At 43.7% G+C, this 21,998-nt stretch overlaps 1 protein-coding gene across 4 annotated transcripts in view; it reads left to right on the top strand.

The window, feature by feature from the left end:
* PLEKHH2 (pleckstrin homology, MyTH4 and FERM domain containing H2) overlaps nucleotides 1–21,998 on the top strand; it is a 132,160-nt gene that overhangs the window by 29,091 nt on the left and 81,071 nt on the right. For all 4 annotated transcript variants that reach the window (XM_075925428.1, XM_025179013.2, XM_025179012.2 and 1 more), the window contains exon 3: nucleotides 19,909–19,971. In XM_075925428.1, the coding sequence (XP_075781543.1) occupies nucleotides 19,909–19,971 (63 nt within the window). The remainder of the gene's footprint in view (nucleotides 1–19,908; nucleotides 19,972–21,998) is intronic.

Below are 21,998 nucleotides of genomic sequence, written 5' to 3'. Positions count from 1 at the left end.
CTTCCTCGTGACAAAGGAAGTACTATTATCCTCATTTTTCAGTTGAGGATCCAACAGAGAAACAAAGTGACTTGTGCAAGTGTAACCAATACACCTTCTGGGCGTGGTGTACTGTCCCATCTAGTGGCACCGAGACCTCCTTACAGAGAGAAAATGAGTCTGTGCTGCTGCCTGAGCTAATCTCTGCAATTATATAAACATGATCTGGTTAAAAAAAGAGAGTTCCTGCAAGTAAATATATGTTAGTCTCCCTTTCACAAATTTTCTTAGTGTTTATTTTACTTTGAAGTGTTTATTGATAACAGAATGATGTAAAACCATGTTATCTGTGATTTGTTTATATAGCTTACTTAATTGGTTAGTTAATACTTTAATGCTGTTTATAGTTCTACAAGTGACACTTCCCTTAAGCCCTGTAAAAACTTTATGAAGATAAATTGATAAATAGGGAAGTAAAGAAAGAATCATAAGGGAAAATATGACGACACGTGTAGTCCCTTTATAAATGAATATGTTTGATATTTCTGAAGGATCATTTAAGTGTTCTCTGAAGCTGAGCCATGTTGTTGGGGTTTTTTTGTTTTGTTTTCTTTTTTGTACAAGGAAGCCAACTTGTCTTGCATCTTCAATTACATACATTGCTTCTATCAGCCTTGAAAGATACTCCATTTATCCTAAATATATTAGAAACAAAAATTATCTTCACTGTGGTACTGGTCCATTTCCAAATGGAAATGGTGCAATTATCAGTAATGCGCGAAAGGCAGAAGTGTTCAATAAATATTTGTTCTGTATGTGGGGGAGGGGTACAGATTATGTAGTCACATGTGATAACACTTTCCTTTCCACCAGTATCTCAGGAGTATGGTAAATACCAGCTACTAAATTTAAGCATTTTAAATAGGAATGTAAAGGAGTAGTTGACTAGTCGACTACCTGATAAGCCTATACTTATTGGGTTGTTGACTACTTGCATTCTCTCCTCCCCCTTGCTGCCTCTTTATCAGATGCAGCAAGGCGGGAAGGGGGGGGCAGCAGGAGCCGGTGCTGTGGGGAGCTGGCTTAAAAACCAGTCCCTCCCTCCCCCCAGCACCGTCTGGAGGCAGAGGGGGTAGGGACTGCTGCTGCGAAGCAGCCCCTGTCTGCGGCACCTCAGCTGCGGGCAGGGGCTGCTTCGCGGTAGTAGTCCCTGTGCGTGGGAGGTCCCAGTGGGAACTTGCATATCTCCACAAGTTGTGCTGCCAGCTGGGCGGGCAGCCTGGCTTAGTTCCAGCTCACGCTGGGTGTGGGACACAACCTCACTGCAGCTTTGCAATGTAAAATGTAGTAGGAGCCAGGGGCCAGGCTGCCCAGCTCCTATTGCCTTTTACATTTCAGAGCTGTTACACCTTGGTTCAGTGATGTGATGGGAGCCTCAAGGGTTAAAGCCGACTACCCAGTGAAAACTACTGGATGATGGTGAAACAAATGACTTTTATTAAGTGGTCAAAACCAGCAATTAACAAGTAGGTGTTTAAACTAGCAATTGTTCAGTACTTTTACAGCGTAGAAAAGCATGGGCACAATTATACTCAACCGATTACAATTCTTTGATTACAATTCACTTATATCAAATCACTATCCCTAATTCGCCTAAGGCAACGTAGCATACAAATGAAAAATACAAAAAACAAAGCCAAAATAATGATAATAAGAACCACCCACAGCCAATCCCTCCAATGTCACTTTAGGACAGCTGGTGGAGTTAGTCATTGATTTTTTTACTGTTACAAGTTGACAACTCAAAGGTTTTTCTTCTAACACTAATACCTGGGCTAAAGCTTAACCCTTTCACATAGCACAAAATCACACTATCTATACAATACAATTAATATGACTTACTTATACTTCACAGGATTATAGGATATAATTAATACAGCTTAACTATTAACTAAACCACCAATGAATAAATTTAAGCAATACTTACAAATCCTGCAACGATAACAACATAAGGACACACTAGAACTCGGAGCATGCTCAGGACTTGTGCACCCCTATATTTGACTCGAAGGGTGGGGAGGCAGCCTCAGGGTGATCAATCCTTCAGCTGGGCAAAAAAAAGACACGTGCCCTCAATACACGGAACCTCCGTCAAACAAAGGGATTGAGGCTCTTTTATACAAAAATTCGGTGTCTGTGCCATGCTAGGGTCTGCATTTGGCAGGGCCTGATAGGCTAGTGATGAGGTAGTATGACAATACTGCCCTATAGGAATTTTCGTGATGTATGCGTGATCCCCTCGTGGACAGGACCAGATGGGGCATAGTTAGTGTAAGACAATTGTGTTTTATTACCCTATATTTACTTTTTCCCCTTGCCCCTAAGACCAGTCAAATGAGGCTTATCTGTAAGCACTATCCAGTCATGCTCACCTCCCTGGTTTTTATTTATTTTTATTTTTTTTTTGGCGCCTGTGAGTCCCAGAATGCCTATAAGATCAAATTCCATTCACAAAACTGCATTGTGCTGCCCATGCTCCTCTGAGTATTTGGGTTTTGTGTGAGGGGCCTTGTGTGGCAGGATGGGCTATACGCGAAGGCCATGGACAGAAAAAGCCTGCTTTACAACAAGAGCTACAGCGGGGTTTGGTCATGCATCCAGCATGAGCCAGAACTAAGCCAGGCTGCCTATTGACTAATCAAGTAGTCAATACAAATTCTATCGACTACTCATTTAGTTAAATACATGCATTTTACATCCCTAATTTTAAAGTCAGCTGGTCTAGATAATTTGCATTCAAGAGTTTTAAAAGAGCTGGCTGAAGTTTGTTGGTCCATTAATGATGATGTTCAATATGGCCTGGTTTACACTAGGAGTTTAGACTGAATTTAGCTGCATAAGGTTGAATTTCTAAATGATGTGTTCACATTTCCAAGCCTGTCTCATTGATGTTCAGGGGTGCTGAAATCAATGTCAGGTACTCCTGATTTTACGAGGAGTGATGCTATTCCCGACTTTGCCTGGTTGAGTTTATGGTAGTGTAGATGCAGCATTGGTGAAGGTCAAGGTTCTTGGCCTCTGGGAAGATCCCGCAGTGCCCCGCTCTGACTGCTCTGGCCGGAACTTGCAACTCTGCTGCTCTCCAGGTGAACAGGGAATCATAGAATCATAGGACTGGAAGGGACCTCGAGAGGTCATCGAGTCCAGCCCCCTGCCCTCAAGGCAGGACCAAGCTCCGTCTACACCATCCCTGACAGATGTCTATCTAACCTGTTCTTAAATATCTCCAGAGAGGGAGATGCCACCACCTCCCTTGGCAATTTATTCCAATATTTGACCACCCTGACAGTTAGGAATTTTTTCCTAATGTCTAATCTAAACCTCCCCTGCTGCACTTTAAGCCCATTACTCCTTGTCCTGTCCTCAGTAACCAAGAGGAACAAATTTTCTCCTTCCTCCTTGTGACACCCTTTTAGATATTTGAAAACCGCTATCATGTCCCCCCTTAATCTTCTTTTTTCCAAACTAAACAAGCCCAGTTCATGAAGCCTGGCTTCATAGGTCATGTTCTCTAGACCTTTAATCATTCTTGTCGCTCTTCTCTGTACCCTTTCCAATTTCTCCACATCTTTCTTGAAGTGTGGCGCCCAGAACTGGACACAGTACTCCAGCTGAGGCCTAACTAGTGCAGAGTAGAGCGGCAGAATAACTTCACGAGTTTTGCTTACAACACACCTGTTGATACAACCTAGAATCATGTTTGCTTTTTTTGCAACAGCATCACACTGTTGACTCATATTCAACTTGTGGTCCACTATGACCCCTAGATCCCTTTCCGCCATGTTCCTTCCTAGACAGTCGCTTCCCATCTTGTACGTATGGAACTGATTGTTCCTTCCTAAGTGGAGCACTTTGCATTTCTCTTTATTAAACCTCATCCTGTTTACCTCTGACCATTTCTCTAACTTGCTAAGGTCATTTTGAATTATGTCCCTATCCTCCAAAGAAGTTGCAACCCCACCCAGTTTGGTATCATCTGCAAACTTAATAAGCGTACTCTCTATCCCAATATCTACATCATTGATGAAGATATTGAACAGTACGGGTCCCAAAACAGACCCTTAAGGAACTCCACTTGTTATCCCTTTCCAGCAGGATTTAGCACCGTTAACAACAACTCTCTGACTACGGTTATCCAGCCAATTATGCACCCACCTTATCGTGGCCCTATCTAAGTTATATTTGCCTAGTTTATCAATAAGAATATCATGCGAGACCGTATCAAATGCCTTACTAAAGTCTAGGTATATGACATCCACCGCTTCTCCCTTATCCACAAGGCTCGTTATCCTATCAAAGAAAGCTATCAGATTAGTTTGGCATGACTTGTTCTTCACAAACCCGTGCTGGCTATTCCCTATCACTTTATTACCTTCCAAGTGTTTGCATATGATTTCCTTAATTACCTGCTCCATTATCTTCCCTGGGACAGACGTTAAACTGACCGGTCTGTAGTTTCCTGGGTTGTTCTTATTCCCCTTTTTATAGATGGGCACAATATTTGCCCTTTTCCAGTCTTCTGGAATCTCCCCTGTCTGCCATGATTTTTCAAAGATCATAGCTAAAGGCTCAGATACCTCCTCTATCAGCTCCTTGAGTATCCTGGGATGCATTTCATCAGGACCTGGTGACTTGCTGACATCTAACTTTCCTAAGTGATTTTTAACTTGTTCTTTGTGTATCCTATCTTCTAAACTTACCCTCTCTCTGCTTGTATTCACTACGTTAGGCACACCTCCAGACTTCTCGGTGAAGACCGAAACAAAGAAGTCATTGAGCATCTCTGCCATTTCCAAGTTTCCTGTTACTGCTTCTCCCTCCTCACTAAGCAGTGGGCCTACCCTGTCCTTAGTCTTCCTCTTGCTTTTAATGTATTTATAAAAGGTCTTCTTGTTTCCCTTTATGCCTGTAGCTAGTTTGATCTCATTTTGTGCCTTTGCCTTTCTAATCTTGCCCCTGCATTCCCGTGTTGCTTGCCTATATTCATCCTTTGTTATTTGTCCTAGTTTCCATTTTTATATGACTCCTTTTTTATTTTGAGATCATGCAAGATCTCCTTGTTAAGCCAAGCTGGTCTTTTGCCATATTTTCTATCTTTCCTACACAGCGGAATTGTTTGCTTTTGGGCCCTTAACAACGTCCCTGAAAGTTTGAATTTCATTTTCCATATAGCCAGTATTGCAAGCACATCTCAGAGTGGGCAACAAATCTGAGCAGCATACGTGGCCATGACTTCCAACACTTTCATGACTTCCAATTCTTCAATTCTCATGAGCTCCAGTTCCCAGGAGCACAGAAGACTGCCAGCATGGAGAGTGAAGAAGATTTTGGACCTCATGAAGGTGTGTGGAAAGGAGTCCATTTCCTTCAAGTGCCAAGCCAGAAAAAAATGGTGATATCCATGCAAAGATTACAAAGACAATGCGGGAGAAAGGATACTCCAGGAACGCCAGCACTGCAGAGTTAAAACCAAGTAGCTAAGGCAGGCCTACCACAAAAGTAAGGAGGCAAATGGACTGGTGCATCACCACAAACATGCCAGTTCTATAAGCAGCTGGATGCTATTTTAGGGGTGGACTCAACCAGCCTCCCAAAACTGACAATGGACTCCGCCCAAGACACTCGGGGTAGCAGCATGGAAGACAGCGTGGTGGTGGAAGTGGAGGAGGAGGAGGAGAATGGCCAGATGCAGTCAGCGAGAGCCAACTAATTTTTATCACGTTGGAGCCAGTCCCCTCCTCCCAGGACATCTCCCAATTTCAGAGAGGGAACTTCTGGTGAGCTCACAGTTTTTTCTGACTACAGGTGGGTTAAAGGAATTGGGCGTGATTTGTAGTGTGCTCTGTGCCTACACAGCATGGGATGCCCAAAGCAGCTTGTTAACATGTCTGGAGAGGTTAACATGTCTGGAAATCCTCTCTACACATCTCAATGAAGCTCTCAGATAGGAACCCTTTGATCTTTCTCCCAAGGTTTCTGGGAAGGCCTGTCTTATTCTGTCCTCCGCAGTAGGACACATTCCCATGCCAAGCCACCAGTACGTGGTCTGGCATCATTAAGCCACAAAGCAGTGTAGCATAAGGCCCTGGCTTCTGGCCACATTGAGTCCATATCTGCTCCTGATCACTCAGTGTAATTTGGAGAAGACTGATATCTCGCATGGCAACCTGGAGGAGGAAAGCTATTAGCTGCTGCCTTGGCTGCTAGCATAGCTTCTGACTCTGGCATCCCTCCTCTGTCCTGCCCTCCCTGTTACAGGCTGCCCCAGTGGCTTGACCAGACCCCATCCCCATCCCCTTCCCAACCAAAGGCTCCTGCAGAATGGGAAAGTAGTACTCTCCCAGGAAGCCACATGTTCCGGACACAAGGAAGCTGCTCTGCCCCACCAGTTTGACTAGAACCTATCCCCCGCTCCTGGCCACAGGCTCCTGCAGGATGGGAAAATAGCTCTGTCCTGGGAAGCTGCATGTACCGGACACAGGGTAGGCTCTCCAGAACTCTTCTCCCCGCTCTGGACTGCAGGCTTCTGTAGGATGGGAAAGTAGCACTGTCCCGGGAAGCCACCCTGTCCTACCGGCATAACAGGAGAACATAACTCTCCCTTCCCCAACTGCAGGATCATGCCTGCCTGCCTGCCTCCAAACCGTGTAAGTCCAGATGCTCCCTTAAGAATGTGTACCTGCTGTACAGTGGTTAGTTTAAAGCAAAACTTTGGCCTTGCATAGAACACATCTTTGTTGTCTTTACGGAGACCTTCACTGTTGTTAACAGATGAGGGATAGGTTTAACTCCAATGTATCTTCTGTAATGTGTGCCCTTGTAACTTTTCATGACAGCAGGAACAGCAGCCAGTTTGCTGTGTACTCCCATCGGCTCCAGCAACTGCCTAGCTGGCCCAGACTCACAGGTGAAAACGGACAAGGGATGGTATGTTTAAGGATCACCTGGAGTAGAGGAACACATTCCAGGAAGAGATGCAGACAGACACGCAGGAGAGGATGGTGGAGAGGCAGGACAGTATAACAGAGCAGCAAGACAGGAAAGCCTGCAGGGAAGTGCAAGCGAGGCACCAAGAGAAAATCTTGGCAGTGATGGAGAGCCTGGTGGCATGCATGGAGAAGTACCCACCCCTGAACTCCCTCCACCCCATGCAAAATCACTTTCCCTCCCCCAGTTCCACAGCCTCCACCCCCAGGGGCCCTAGGAAATTGTGGGAGGAGGACTCAAGGGTAGCCTCAACCTCCATGGTCTCAGGAGGGAAAAGGCTGTCCTCCTTGTGTTTCTGAGCCCCCCTTTGCTTTGGGTTCTCACAATGGCTGTCATTTCTTTCCTTGCTGCCGTCCCTAAATAAAAATGCATGCTCTCTGAACAATAGTCTCTTTACTGCTCGTACTGTAGGGATGGGGTTGGAAGATTACAGGCAAACACACAGTGAGGGCCCCTCTTTGAGTCTCAAAACTGGCCATTCATAAAACTTTCTATAAAAGCCTCTCTGATTTGTGCTGCCCTGCACCGTATTCTTCTTATCACGGCGGTGTCTGGCCGCTCAGAATCTCTGGCTAGGCGTTCTGCCTCAGCCCCCGCTCTGGCAGATAACCTTCCCCCTTGCTCTTACAAAGATTATGGAGCATACAACAGGCTGCCACCACAAAAGATATATTGTGTTCACTGAGGTCCAACCTAGTTAGGAGACTCCTAACCCTTCCTTTTAAACGCCCCAAAGCACATTCAGTCATTCTGCTCTTGCTCAGCCTGTAGTTGAACTGCTCTTCGCTGGCGTCCAGGCTGCCCGTGTACAGCTTCATGAGCCGCGGAAGCAAGGGGTAGGCTGGGTTGCCAAGGATCACTATTGGCATTTCTACATCTCCAATTCTGAAGAGGAAGGAGTTCCTAAAGATGCAGGCCTCATGTACCTTTCCTAACCATCCCAAATTGATGTTAGTGAAACGGCCCTTGTGATCCACCAGTACCTGCAGCACCCTGGAGAAGTACCCCTTGTGGTTTATGCACTCCCTGGCAAGGTGGTCGGGGGCCAAGATGGAGATGTGCATTCCATCTATCGCCCCACCACAGTTAGGGAACCCCATCATGGCAAAGCCATCCATTGTAGTGTCCATGTTTCCCAGGCTATGTCTAGACTGCAAGCCTCTTTCGAAAAAGGGCATCTAGACGACAACCAGTACTTCCGAAAAAGCAAGCCGCTTTTTCGAAAGAGAGCACCCAGGCAGTCTGAATGCTCTTTTGAAAAAGTACAGTTTGCGTTACATAGCTCCTTTTTTCGAAAGAGCACTTTTGAAAAAAGGCGTTACTAGGTTTTCCGCAGTCGAAAAAACTGTCGCGTTCTTTTTATTTACTTTCAAAAGAACATGGCTGCAGTCTAGATTCAGGTGAAGTTTTTTAAAAAAAAGGCCACTTTTTTTGAGAAAAACATGTAGTCTAGACACACCCCCAGAGTCACAACCCTCCATAGTACAATGGTATGAATCACCTTGGCTACTTGTCTAATAACAGTCCCCAATGTAGATTTCCCCACTCCAAACTGATTCCCGATTTACCAGTAGCTCTCTGGCACTGCAAGCTTCCATGGGGCAATTGCCACACAGTTTTCCACAATCAGAACGGGTCTCATTCGGGTATTCTGGGCCTTCAGGGCAGGGGGAAAGCCATTCACAAAGTTTAAAGAAAGTGGCCTTGCGCATTCGGAAGTTTTGCAGCCATTGCTGATTGCTGATTCATTGTCCCATGTCCGCATCACAATGCAGTCCCACCAGTCAGAGCTTGTCTCTCAGTGCCAGAACTGTCTTCCACTGTCAATAAGATTCTGGCTGTGGTTTCATTTTGCTCAGTGCAAGGGCATGCCTGCATAGCTTGAGCATGGGACCCCAAAACAGAGTTGATTCCTCCTCCTCTTCCTGGAGTGCTATGCTAATGCTCTTGAAATTCTCCACCATTAGGCGCAACGAGGTAGACATCACCATCACGATGGTATGATTTGGATCCATACTCGTGCTGCCATGGTATCTGTGCGGGCAACCAGGGCTAAAAAGGGTACAAAAAGACTGTTTCCTGTTGACCTCAATGAAGGGGGAGAGAGTAGATGAATGTATTATGGGACGCAGATGACATGAACCCATAACCACCTGCTGCTCAGTTTTGATCCCAGTGTGCATGGGGAGCATAACTCAGAATGCAGAGCAACACAAGCACTGTGGGTTAACTACCCACAGTGCATTGCTCTCAAAGTCGATGGCAGTCTCCCTAATGGGGACGTGCTACTTTGAATGATGTGTTACTGAATTCCCTACAGTGAGGATTCAGACCTTTAACTTTGCAAAATTGGGTGACCAGAAATCAGTCATAATAAATTCAACCTCATCTCACTGTGTAGACATGGCCTTTTATTGCTATTGTTGTATAAATACCTGAAGTTTGAGAGAGAGATTCTAAAAAAAACCCTTAATAAACCCAGAAAAAAAAAGTCAGGATTTTCTGAGGTAATGATATCTGGTCCTTAACCATTAAAACATTAACCATTTCCATATAATAGTACAACTACTAAAGTATAGTCACTGTGCTATATCATTCAGCAAGTACAGAATATATTGTTATATTATTTTAGAGCAACAGCCTACCATACATTTGGAAGCCTTCAGAATGTTTCAAAATTACTAGAACAAAGTGTATCCAGATTGTGAGTTCATGCAAAACTACTTAACATATTTTCTTCAGTTTGCTCTACAAGAGGCAAATATTAATCACAGTTTTATATTTTTAACCCTTTCCAATGTTAGGTTTCTTGGTGAATTTGTCAGGTGATTTTCCTCAGATTATTATTTTTTGTTTAATCTAAAACTTTCATTCAAAGAATATTATTCATGTCATTAACTTCTGTGTAGGTACTTACAGTTCTCTAGTTAGCACTGCATGATGTTACAGATACTTGGAAACAGATGTATTTTACAATTTCAGGAGATGAGGGAATGCTTTCTGTATTTCTTGGCATTGTATAAAACTCAAAGTGCAATGTAGAAAAACAGTGCTATTGTCTAGCTGTTTGCATAGTAGTACAAGTTGTACCTCTCTAAACTGGGACTCTGGTTTGGAAACATCCATGGTCCCAGGGGACAGGGAGGTCTAGTGGCGGGGGCCAGGAGTGCAGTGGGGGAGCTCGCAACTCGGGAGCCCTGTGGCAAGGTGGGGGGGTGAGCTCTGGACCCAGTGGCCATGGAGCCCCAGCCCTGGCAGTGGCTGTGGAGCTCCAGCCCTAGCAACCATGGAGCTCTGGTCTAGTCAGCTGTGGAGCTCTGGCCATGGCAGCTGTGACGCTCCAATCGCAGTCGTGCAGCTCCACCTCCAGAGCTCTGGCTCCGGCAGCAACCATGGAGTCTGACCCCAGTGGCCATGGAGCTCTGGCCTCAGCGCCATGGAACTCCAGCAGCAACTGGAGAACTCTGGCCTCAGGGAGCCCCCTGCGGGACCAGTGGAAGAGGGGGCCGGGGCCTGAGCCTAACCTTGTGAGCAGCAGGGCCAGGCACAGGTGAGAAAAGCCAACAGTGCTAATCAGGTGCGGGCTTGGGGGCTGGTGGCAGAAGTCCACCTCTGGTTTGGCAAATCCCCTTATTCGGGACTGGTTAGGTCATGAGGGTTTCTGGACCAGTGAGGTCCAACGTGCACCATTATTAAATGTTGGCTTAAGAGGCTGTGTTTTGTTTTCGGGGTTTGGGGCATTTTATTTTCTGAGATCTCGAGTAAGAGTTTGTTCAAGAAGTAAATTTGAATCTGCAAAGCTCAATATTGATTTAGGCGTTTGGAGGTTAGACTATATGCAATGTGTTTGTCCTGGTCTATAAGCTTCCGATGCAGGAATAGTGTAAACCAAAGGCTGGCTAAGTGATTAGACAGCTCACCTTATTGCAAAATGTTGGGTTCTTCTTCTCCAGCGTAGCTATCCTATGGAGGAAGAGGAAGTAGATCTGTTACATTGATGTGACATATTCCTGTCAACTTCCAATTGTGGGACCCAAACTCAAGCAGGGATATAAAAATTATAAAACAGGAAACTCAAAATAATGTGGGATTTGTGTGACCACAAACATTTCCCCTGAGATCTTTTTCATGATTTTGCTTTTGTGATAGGAATAATTTACTAAAGGATAAAGTGAAGTCATACCAGGTTTGTGTAGTATGGATGTCATTACTAGGGAAATACCTTATTAAATGAAGGACAGTTGAGATGTGTGATTTGGGGCTGGCAAGCACAACTTCCAGGTTTTATTTCTTTATGTAAATCTGTAGGCATTTGTGCCAGTCTTTTTGGCCTGTTCTTTCTGGTAAAAAAAAAAAAAAAAAAAAAAAAAATTAGTTTAAAGCTCACATTGGAACCTCTTCTGATGGTATATGTATGTATTAGTGGTTCACAAAACACTGTCATTGGCATTCCACCTATATTTACAAGTTATTTGAGTACTGAAAATTCTTGACAGTTTGCCACTAATTTACAGTAAAGCATGTTATGAATGCTTTTTCTTATCATATTGCCCTATAATGTAAATTAGATATTTATTCCATGTTGATTACTATTGAAAATTGTGTCCTCACTGTAAGGTTCATGTAGTGCATGCTGTTAGCTATCAATATACTCATACATACAAATTAATCCTCACTACAAATTCACTAAAAAAGCAAATGTTAAGCAGCCTTATCAAAGCAAGCTTCATAAACTAAAACTCATACTTCAGTAGACAATTTAAACCACAACTCAAAGTAAATTTTGATTACAAAATTATTAGAGATGTCAATTAATCACAGGTAACTTACACAATTAACTAAAAAATTAATTGCAATTTTAAAAATTAATCATGATTAATCAGTTTTAATTGCACTGCTAAACTGTAGAATACTGATTGAAATGTATTTTTGAATTATTTCTACATTTGCAGTTATCACACAGAATACAAAACATACAATACTCACTTTATATTATTTTTACAAGAAGTAGGACTGAGTGGATAGTAGATTCTAAAGTTTTTTACATTATTTTATTTTTGAATGCATTTAATTTTTGTAAATAATCCCACATTTGTAAATTCAGCTTTCATGATAAGGAGATTATACTACAGTATTGTATTAGATGAATTGAAAAGCACTAATTCTTTTGTTTTTTACAGTGTAAATATGTGTAATAAAAATAAGTATAAAGTGAGCATAGTATGCTTTGTATATTGTATTGTAAATTAAATAAAAATATTTGAAAAAGTAGAAACATTCAAAATATTTAAAGGAATGGTATTCTATTGTTTAACAGTCTAATTTATCACATGATTACTTGTGATTTTTAAAATTGTGCAATTAATCACTATTAATACTTTAATCACTTGACAGCCCTAAAAATTATAAAATTTAAAACTCAGTGATAAAAACCTCAATATTATCAGGGTTTTGGTTTTAATTACACATACAAGAAAGAACACAATTTGTTCCAAATGTGTATTAAAATCCTCACCTCTCTGTCCAAATGTTTCGTGCATGAATTAGGAATTTAAGAGTTTAACCAGTTAACCGATAAGCTGATGCTTATCAGTTCCTGTTAATGGTTTAACTCTGTACGGAGAGCAGGGGATTGGGAGCCTCAGGGCTGGCAGCTTGGAGCCCACATGGCCTGCTGCTTATGGGGCCATCAACCAGAAGCCTGTGGGGCTGGCAGCTGGGAGCCCTCCAACAACCTTCCCTCCCTACCCAGACATCCCCAGGTAACACATTTAACTGAATTTCGATCGGTTACTTGGTTACTATTTTTATACATTGCTTACATTCATAATATTAATAGCTGGAACTATTATTTCCTTAATTCTGTTCATTCAGAACAGTTTGTGGGGGAGCCCAGTTATTGTTGTTTGCACAGTACCATATTTATAATCCTTGCATCAAATTACATACTATTATGTAGAGGTTTAGGTTTCCATAGTATCAAAGTGGGGAGATATTAAGAGGTTAAATACAGCTTTTCTTATTTTAGAACTATTTTTTTCTTTTCTCATTTGTCTGTCTTTTGATTGATGGCAAGTGAAAACTCTGTGTTCTTGTCTGGGTGAAGTACTGAAACAACACAAAACCTTTGCTGATTGTATGTATTGACAGCTGAAAAAACCAAGAATATGGAAAATGAGAGAAGCAGGTACTAGCAAGACATAGTGACATTGACTGTAGGAATAATAAACTTATAAATATTTAGTTTGTTTATGAGTCTTTTCAAGTAATAATTCTAAGGTTAGGTATTATCCTCATAAATATTTATCTGTGACCTATGTGCTCTTTAGGCCATGTCCACATGTGACTGAAATATGTCCTACCAATAACCAATGTGGAATACTAGTTTAATATTTCCATATAAACAAGCTTCCTAAAGCATGCTAAAAAGTATTTGTCTCTTCAAGTACTCTCTGGTCTGCCTTTATATCTTGGTTCTCAAAAATAAAAATCCTATATCAAAAAACAATTCTAGAAGTATTCAAGCAAAAATAATATTTCAGCACAATTATTAATAGGCTTTTCTTTACAGTAGTTGATTACTATCTTGTAATAGACCACAGTTCTTTGAGTGCTTGCTCATGTCCATTCCATATTAGGTGTATGCTCACCATGTGCACTGGTGCTGGAAGTTTTCCCTCAGCGGTATCTGTAGGGGGCTGGTTCTGGTGCCCGCTGGGTTGCATCCATATGGCATTATAAAAGGGAATTACTGATTCCTTCCACCCTCAGTTCCTTCTTGAATGTTGGTGCTGGAATGTTCTTCTGCTTCAGCTAGCTTTGTTCAGTTAGACAAACTTTTTCCTTGTAATATAGTTTATAGCTATCCCTTAGGGTATGTCTACACTACGTGGCTCTGTCGGTGGAGCCATGTAGATGAGCTTTGTAGACATAGGAAAATGAAGCGGCGATTAAAATAATCGCCACTTCATTTACATCAAAATGGCTGCAGTGCTGTGCTGATCAGCTGTTTGTCGACACAGCACGGTAGTCTGGACGCTCCGCGGTTGATATCAAAAGCCTTTGTCGACCACCTTGGTAAAACTCATCCCATGAGGCATAACAAGGTGGTCAACAAAAGCTTTTGATGTCGACCGCGGAATGTCCAGGCTACCGCGCTGTGCTGACAAACAGCTGATCGGCACAGTACGGCAGCCATTTTTATGTAAATGAAGTGGCGATTATTTAAATCGCCGCTTCATTTTCCTATGTCTACAAAGCTCATCTACATGGCTCGGTTGACGGAGCCATGTAGTGTAGACATACTCTTATTGAGATACTGATAGTTGGTCTTGGATGGGACTCTGCCTACGGACAGGGCATGCCCGGATCTCCAGGCTTCAAACCCTGCAATCGCTGGAAGCAGTCTATGCCATCAGTGATCCACATAGCAGCTGTTTAAGTGGTCTGGGTGAAGGACACATAAGCAACAAGTGTCACGTTGGTAAATTGTTCAAACCCCAAAAGGAAAAGGAGAGAAACATCTATCTTCAGAGGCACTGATATCAGCACTAACTCCAGTACTGGAGCAGAGATCTGTCTCAGCCCCAAGAGCCGAGGCGTCTGTGCAGATTGTCTTGTGGGTACTGTCATCGGGTTGGCACCAGTCCACCTCCTGGGCTCTTTTCAAGAAGCCTAATAGGGCTGCGAGGGGAAGATCTACTTCTGGTAAGGGAAAGGAGAGGGCTTGAGGAGAACCACAATCTGTACTGGACAGTTCAACTCCTCTGGCAGGGAGTCAGGCATAAGCTCAGTTTGAGTGTTCTAACCCACTCTGAACCATGCCTGCCATACCAGATAGTAATAAGGGCCCTCACCAACTAGAAGTCCCATGAATGCCTGAGGCCTTGTGGCAGCACAAAAGATCCTGTCACTCCCAGTGCTGCCCACATTAGCTCCGGTGGTTACCCAGACCAAGGGCAAACCCACTGAGGGACCCTTTCATAGGTTCCCCATCTCAGTGACACCGTTCCCCATCACGTCCTGCCAGTTATTACCTACACAAAGCTGTGAAGCCTCAGAAACAGTGAGGCAGGCTCAGAAAAACCCTCTGTGGTCTCCGGCCTCAGGATGCTGACAGTGAGATTCAAGACACAGTTACTTGATAACCTGGCACAGACCCATGGAGGCACACCCTCCTCCCCCGCCCCCCTCCAAGAACATCAGCATCAGCCCTTCATATCTACATAGTCTTGGCACTGATCACAGGACCACTCCAGTGAGTAAGGCTGACAGTCAGTAGCCTGACAACCAGTGTGGCAGTGTAGCATCCCCGGTGATTAATCAGCTCCACGCATTCAGTCAGCTCTGTGCATGGATCTCTGCGCCTCTAACAGGGCGGGGCTGCCGACAACTGTCACCGAGAAGTTTATCCCTGCGGTCAGGGAGATCTTCTAGACAGCAGGCCCGCTCTAGCGCCTGGTCCTGCTACCAACCAGGAAACGTGAGTCTTAGATTGCCAGACTACCATCACCAATCTGCTGAGGGCCAAAAATCCCCAGATTCCCATGTCAGGACTCATCCCAATCTGAATGTTTGTTTTTGAGAGAGAGTGGTCAGTACCATTCATAGATGGGTTGCTGTTACACCTATTTCTGGTCACCTGTTAGTGCCCACTCCACATCTGATTTCAGCACTGAGCAGTCATCATTAACAGCGGATCAAGCTTTGGCTCTGGTAGTACCAACTGTGTTGTCAGCAGGGTTCCCTCTAAGATCGTGCCTGTGCAGCCATATACAAAAAAATCGAAACCCACCCATGTCCTTCCCAGAGCCACACAGCAGCACTCACCTTCCCGCTGGGCCTGGAAGCTGAGTGGGATGGCCGCTTTGGTGGATGGGGTTAGGACAGCGGCAGCGGGCATAGCTGTGTGGTGGTGGCTACTCGAGTGGTCGCAGCTGCATGGGGAGCAGCTGTTCTGGCTTCTTCGGTGGCTGGGGTGGAGGCCAGGGCCTTAAGGGGAGCGGCTGATCTGGCTGCTTGGGGAACAGCTACTCCAGTGGCAAGGATCTTTCCATTTAAATCTCTGCATTCTTAATTATATGTACTAAAGGAAAGAAGTAGCTGAATACATCCCTTCTTTAACCCACATTATTTTATTGTTTCTGGGTTAACAAATACTTGTTTTTAAAAGTGGGAATGTTTTGTATTTATGCATATTAAAGAGTATTTAATTATGTTATTTGAAGAAAGTATTTCAAAATCTGCTTCCCAGGCAGTAAGATACATTTTTCACTGTAACTCTTGCAACTGGCATTACTGTCCTGAACAAACTACCCTCAATCTAAATCCTGAAACCTCTAAAAAAAAAGCCACTGGGATGCTTGCAGCTGGTGCACAAGATAGGTGTTCTTTGCTTCCTCTCACTGAATTTTCTTTCCTGCTATTTCCATGCTTACTGCAATGTCTTGTAAGCAATTCTAAAGCATTAGCATAATTTAGGAAAAAATGTGCTTGTGTAGTAAAGCAAACTGCCAACACACGTCAGCTTCTGAATAGCCATCTCTTTAGGCATCTATCTGTTGTTTTATATTATGTTCAATAATGTAGCATCTGTGACTCTGGAAAAAAATTACTGTCCCCACTCATGAAGTCAGTAGCAAAACTCGCATTAGCTTCAGTGTGATCTAGGTTTCATATCTAAGATGAAATGGCATACAGATGGATGTGGCTTTGGGGATAGAGTAAGTTTTTATTGAAAATGGCTATTTCTACATGTTTCATCATCATTATTATTATTCTTCCTGTATAGCTGGTGCTAATGTCAGGATTTTACATTGGTAGAGTGCTGCATTTCTCTTTAGATGTTGACTCCTGCAGTGACGTGCCAGTGGCTCCCGACACCATTGCAGAGGGGGGAAAGAAGCACCCTGCCCCGGATGCTGCCTGGCTGTGCCAATGGGTGTCCATGCTATTATGCAGTGTGGCCATGTGAAGAAGGCTGGGCAAGGCACTCCCTGCACAAAGAGACACCTAGCACCTCCCCAAAAGCTCGTGGCATTAGGGGTCATTCTGGAGGAAAACCAGAGCAGTGCTGCACTGTGCTTATTTTTGGCCTCCTATGACTTCTATGGAACTGTGGGCAGTGCAGAGTTAGAGCAGACTTGAGGCTAATCTAATATACAACAGCAGCTGGACTTGTTGCTGGCAAGATGGAAAATACAGAATGCACAAAGGGGGCTCTTTCAGCATTCCTGCATTGATGCACTGTGGTCAAGCCTTGGTATCCTAATAAGAGCTGAGATGCTGTAGTTTAAACTGTTCTGCTGGGTCTCATACTCTTGATATTGTTAGCAAACCCTCCAACATCCTTTTGGTGTTTTGAATTCTGACAGTAATCATAGGACTGGAAAGAAGCCCAGGAGATCATCTGGTCCAGCTGGAGAAGGATCTGGGAGAGGATTATAAACAGGAAGTTTGCTACTTAAAATTTTGGAGAATTAATTTTCTTTTTATTTGACTTCATAGTAAATAAAAACTTAGTCATGCACGTTGTTAATTATCCCTTGTTTTACTATTCTTTTCCCATAACATTTTAAAAATATCTATATCTAGATAGATCTACTTTGTTAATAACTGGGGTGCCATGTTGGCACATGTCTGAACAAGTGCACATGACCTCAATATTGGTCCGCAAGACAAAACTCGCTCCACTCATTGGTAGAAAATTTTAGAGAGAACACTGATTGTCAGCACCATGGCCACATCCATAGCCCCATGGCCAGTGGCCAGCAGTCTGGTACCCATGGAACCCACCAGGGTTCACACAGCCCTCTCAGCCCCCCTGGTCAGCTTCAAGGGCCTTAGCTAGACCATTGTCCTAAGCATCATGACCTCCTTTAGCAGCAGAAGCCCTGGAGGAAGTCAGCCCCCCCATGCCCATGGGAGTCCCAGGGAACCATCTGCTGGACCACTAGGTAAAATGAGGGAACCTATGGTACTGGTTTTGTCCTCCTCATTACCAGATGAAGCCATCCCAACTCTCCATCTTCCCATCTCATTTCACAAGATGATTCCCAGGCTCATCAGGAACTGCTAAAAAGGGAGCAGCTAGAGGAGCCCTCAAACTTGCTTTTCCACAGGGCCTGCTAGGGTGGCATTGCCGCCGCGTGTCAAAGATTATTACAGCCCTATGGCAAACCCCTTCCTTCCTCCCCCCCCCCATTCCCCCGATTTCTAAAAAGGCAGATAAAAAATACTTCATGCCAGCTAGAGGCCACAAATACCTCTGTATTCACCTGGCCCCAAACTCCCTTGTTATTGAAGTGGTTAATCCGAAGGAGAGACGGGGAACCTGGAGCTACTCCTAAAAATAAAGATGTCAAGAAATTAGATCTATTTGGGCAGAAAGTTTATTCACCTTCCAGCCACGAACTCAGTGGCCCACCACCAAACCATTATTGGCTGCTGTGATTATAGTATGTGGCAGCCCATGGCTAACTTCGAGGCTTCACTTCCTTAAGGGTCCAGGTGATACCTGAGGAGGGCACAGCTGCAGCAAAAGTGGTCCTCTGGCAGTTGATGCAAGACCTCCTCTTTGATGTCCAGGCCCTGTTTGTTGAACAGATGTATAATGAACTCCCATACTAATCTGAAGACTCTGGGGTTGTATATCCCTTCACCAAACCTTACTGCAGCTTAAGCTACAGTAATCCCAGGGGCCAAGTGAGTCAGTCCTGGCAGGAACTGCCCCACAAGAAAATCAAGGGCTGCAACCATCGCTCGAGCCACCCACCTTCACCCTCTGCCTGGTCTGGTTCAACCTACACTAAGCAGGGGGTGAAAAGATCATTTTGTGGGTGCACCCGAGACCTACCAGACTATTCCTCAGATTCATCTTCCCAAGTTTTTTCCAACCACCTTCCTTTTTTCCTTCCTGCATGAACCACCATAACTATGCTGCTGGAGAGATCCCAGATCTTAGTGGACCTCCTTACATAGCTTTCAGTGTTTCTCCTAAGTATGGGCACAGTGTATCTGCTCCTGCTAGACCCCATGGCTACATGTACCTCTGTTGTCCACCACGCCAGGCGTCAGTGTAGCCCTTGTAGCAGTGCCTGGCAATAGTCTACTTCCAGCCCCATCCTGGGACAGATCACCAGTCTTGCTACAATGGTGGACCAATCCTCGGGAGGTCCTGGATGAATTTCCTTTCCATAGTCCCTGTTATTCGATTGGCCTGATTTTGAACACCTGGGATCTCAGTTGGAGAGCACATGTTGGCAACTTTCAAACCCAAGACAAGTGATCCTAATTTAGGCATGGAAGAGATGATGATCTACATCAGCATCAGGGAATCCAATGGTCCATTTAGCCTGCAAAGTCTGCCTTCCACATCTCTCAGGCAAGGTGATGAGAGTATTGATGGACAACATAGCTTCAATGTTCTACATCAACAGGCAACACACTTGTCAGCTCTTTGCCAGGAAGGCCTCTGGTTGTGGAATTCCTGAATTGTTTTCATATCGCCCACTTGGAGGGCCGTATCTTGTCCGCCCCTTGTTAAAGGTAACTATTAAAAATGTTTCTACTACACAGTAGCAGGGAAGAACCACTATGGTCCAGAAGCTGATCATGAAGGTCTATTATAAAGATTATTTTTACTGGACTTCCCTACTTTAACAGAATCTCAATAATAATTTGATATCATCTTCAAGTATTGATTACTTCTTTAGTCTGAAATGCAAATTGTCTTAAGTTTTTTACTTTTTTTTTTTAAAGCTTCTAGGTCATAATTTCATATCCTATTTAGAAAAAAAATCTATCTTACTTGTAGTAACTTTTGATGGCAACTTATAAAAGCAGTGCACATTTTATGACATGCTGTTTTATATGTGTATGCAGATGCAGCAACTTGAGAGACAAGTTATTGATGCAGATCGTCAAGCAGAGAGGGCTTTTCAGCAGGTACATTTAAACTGCATGTTTGATAGCTATTGTTGGAGAGCATATTACAGCAATCTTAGCAAAGGTGATTCAGAAATATTATTGTATTCCTTAACTAGCATTAAGAGGATAATTTCTTTTTAAATGTCCCACTGTCGATGTTTCCTAATGTTGTGACATCTTGAGAGGGGTACCCAAATTAGTCTGTTTCAGTAAAAACAAGCAAGGAGTCCTGTGATACATTAAAGACTAACAAATATATTTGGGCATAAGGTTTCCTGAGCTGGAACCCACTTCGTCAGATGCATAAAGTGAAAACTTGAGTTTGGCTGATAAATAAACACGTGCACAATAATGTAAGACCCATCTTTGCATGTATATATCTGCCAAACTGAAGTTTCCACTTATGAATTTGACAAAGCGGATTCTAGCCAATGAAAGCTTATGTCCAAATAAAATTGTTAGTCTTTAAGGTGCCACAAGATGCTCTGTTGTTTTTGCTGTAACATTTTGGTTTGCCACCAAGTTATGGGTCCGTCTTAATATACAAACAAACAAGTTAAGTGTATGCCTTGAACCTTTTTGTTGTACAGTACTTTTATTCTGTATCTTCTTCATGATTTTGATGAGTGATGAAAATGTAACCTCCAACAGGTAGATTTGAACCTGGGACCTCTGAAGTGGAGTATAGGAGCCTCTACCCTCTGAGCTAAAAGCCAGCTGATACCCAGCTCATGATGTAGCGGTCTCTTAATCTTAGCTGTTGCTGTGGTCTAGGTACCACTTGCATTGCTCAGTAACCACACTAGGTGTGTGGGTGTGACGGCGCGATGGGGTTCCCCCGTCTCCTGCACCCCGAAATGGCACAAACAGACTGCACCAGCCGGTGTAATAGAGGAAGTTTATTGCCTCTCCAGGATACAGCACAGCATAGATGTAATCTGGTCACAGAGCTGGGCTAGGATGCCTCAGGCCCCCTTGAGATGGGGGAGACTGGGCCCCTAAACTCCAGTCCCTTTCCCTAGGCTGTCTCCTCCATGCTTCCAGCCAGCAACTCACTAACTCTCTTCCAGCCCTGCCCCCCAGCCAGGGCAGCATTCCACCTTCCTTTGTTCCTCTCCATGGGGGGTGTCTGGCCACTGGTTTGCATAGTGACTCATCCTGTTTTGCTGGGTCGTGGTACCCACGGCAGCCAGTGGGGGTTACCCCAGAGCCAGCAGCATAGAAACCAGCCAGGTACCCCCACTACGTCACAGTGGGTTACACAAATGTAAAACTAACATAAACAAATGAGAGAGAATACCATCACTGACTAGGCGAATTCTCCCATGTTGAGCCCTCTTTTGAAGTTGTGGTGGTTCATATGATTAAATAGTCCACACTTATTAAATTTAGATTCTTTGCTATCCCAAAATGCTTCTGTGAAATTGCAGAACTATTAACTGTGGTTTGTAACCTATCCTTTAAATCAGCTTCTGTGCCCAAGGACTGAAAGACAGCTAACATAATGCCAATATTTAAAAAGGGCTCTCTAGAGGTGACCCTGGCATTTGCAGACCAGTAACTCTAACGTCAGTACTGGGCAAATTAATTGAAACAATAGTAAAGAATAAAATTGTCAGACACCTAGAAGAACATAATTTGTTTGGCAAAAGTCAACATGGTTTCTGTAAAGGGAAATCATGTCTTACTAATCTATTAGAGTTTTTTGAAGGGGTCAACAAACATGTAGACAACGGGGACCCAGTAGATACAATGTACTTAGATTTATAGAAAGCCTTTAACAAGGTCCCTCACCAAAGGCTCTTATGTAAATTAAGTTGTCATGGGATAACAGGGGAAATCCTTTCATGGACTGAGAACTGGTTAAAAGACAAGAAACAAAGGGTAGGAATAAATGGTAAATTTTCAGAATGGAGAGGTGTAACTAGTGGTGTTCCCCAAGGGTCAGTCCTAGGACCAATCCTATTCAACTTATTCATAAACGATTTAGAGCCGTGGTCACCAACAGGTCGATCGAGGCCTCGACCAGTCGATCGTGAGGCATC

Source organism: Pelodiscus sinensis, chromosome 3, assembly GCF_049634645.1.
Source record: "Pelodiscus sinensis isolate JC-2024 chromosome 3, ASM4963464v1, whole genome shotgun sequence".
Lineage (NCBI taxonomy): Eukaryota > Metazoa > Chordata > Testudines > Trionychidae > Pelodiscus > Pelodiscus sinensis.
Note: the sequence above shows the minus strand (reverse complement) of the source record. Positions and strands in the feature narration are given on the sequence as shown.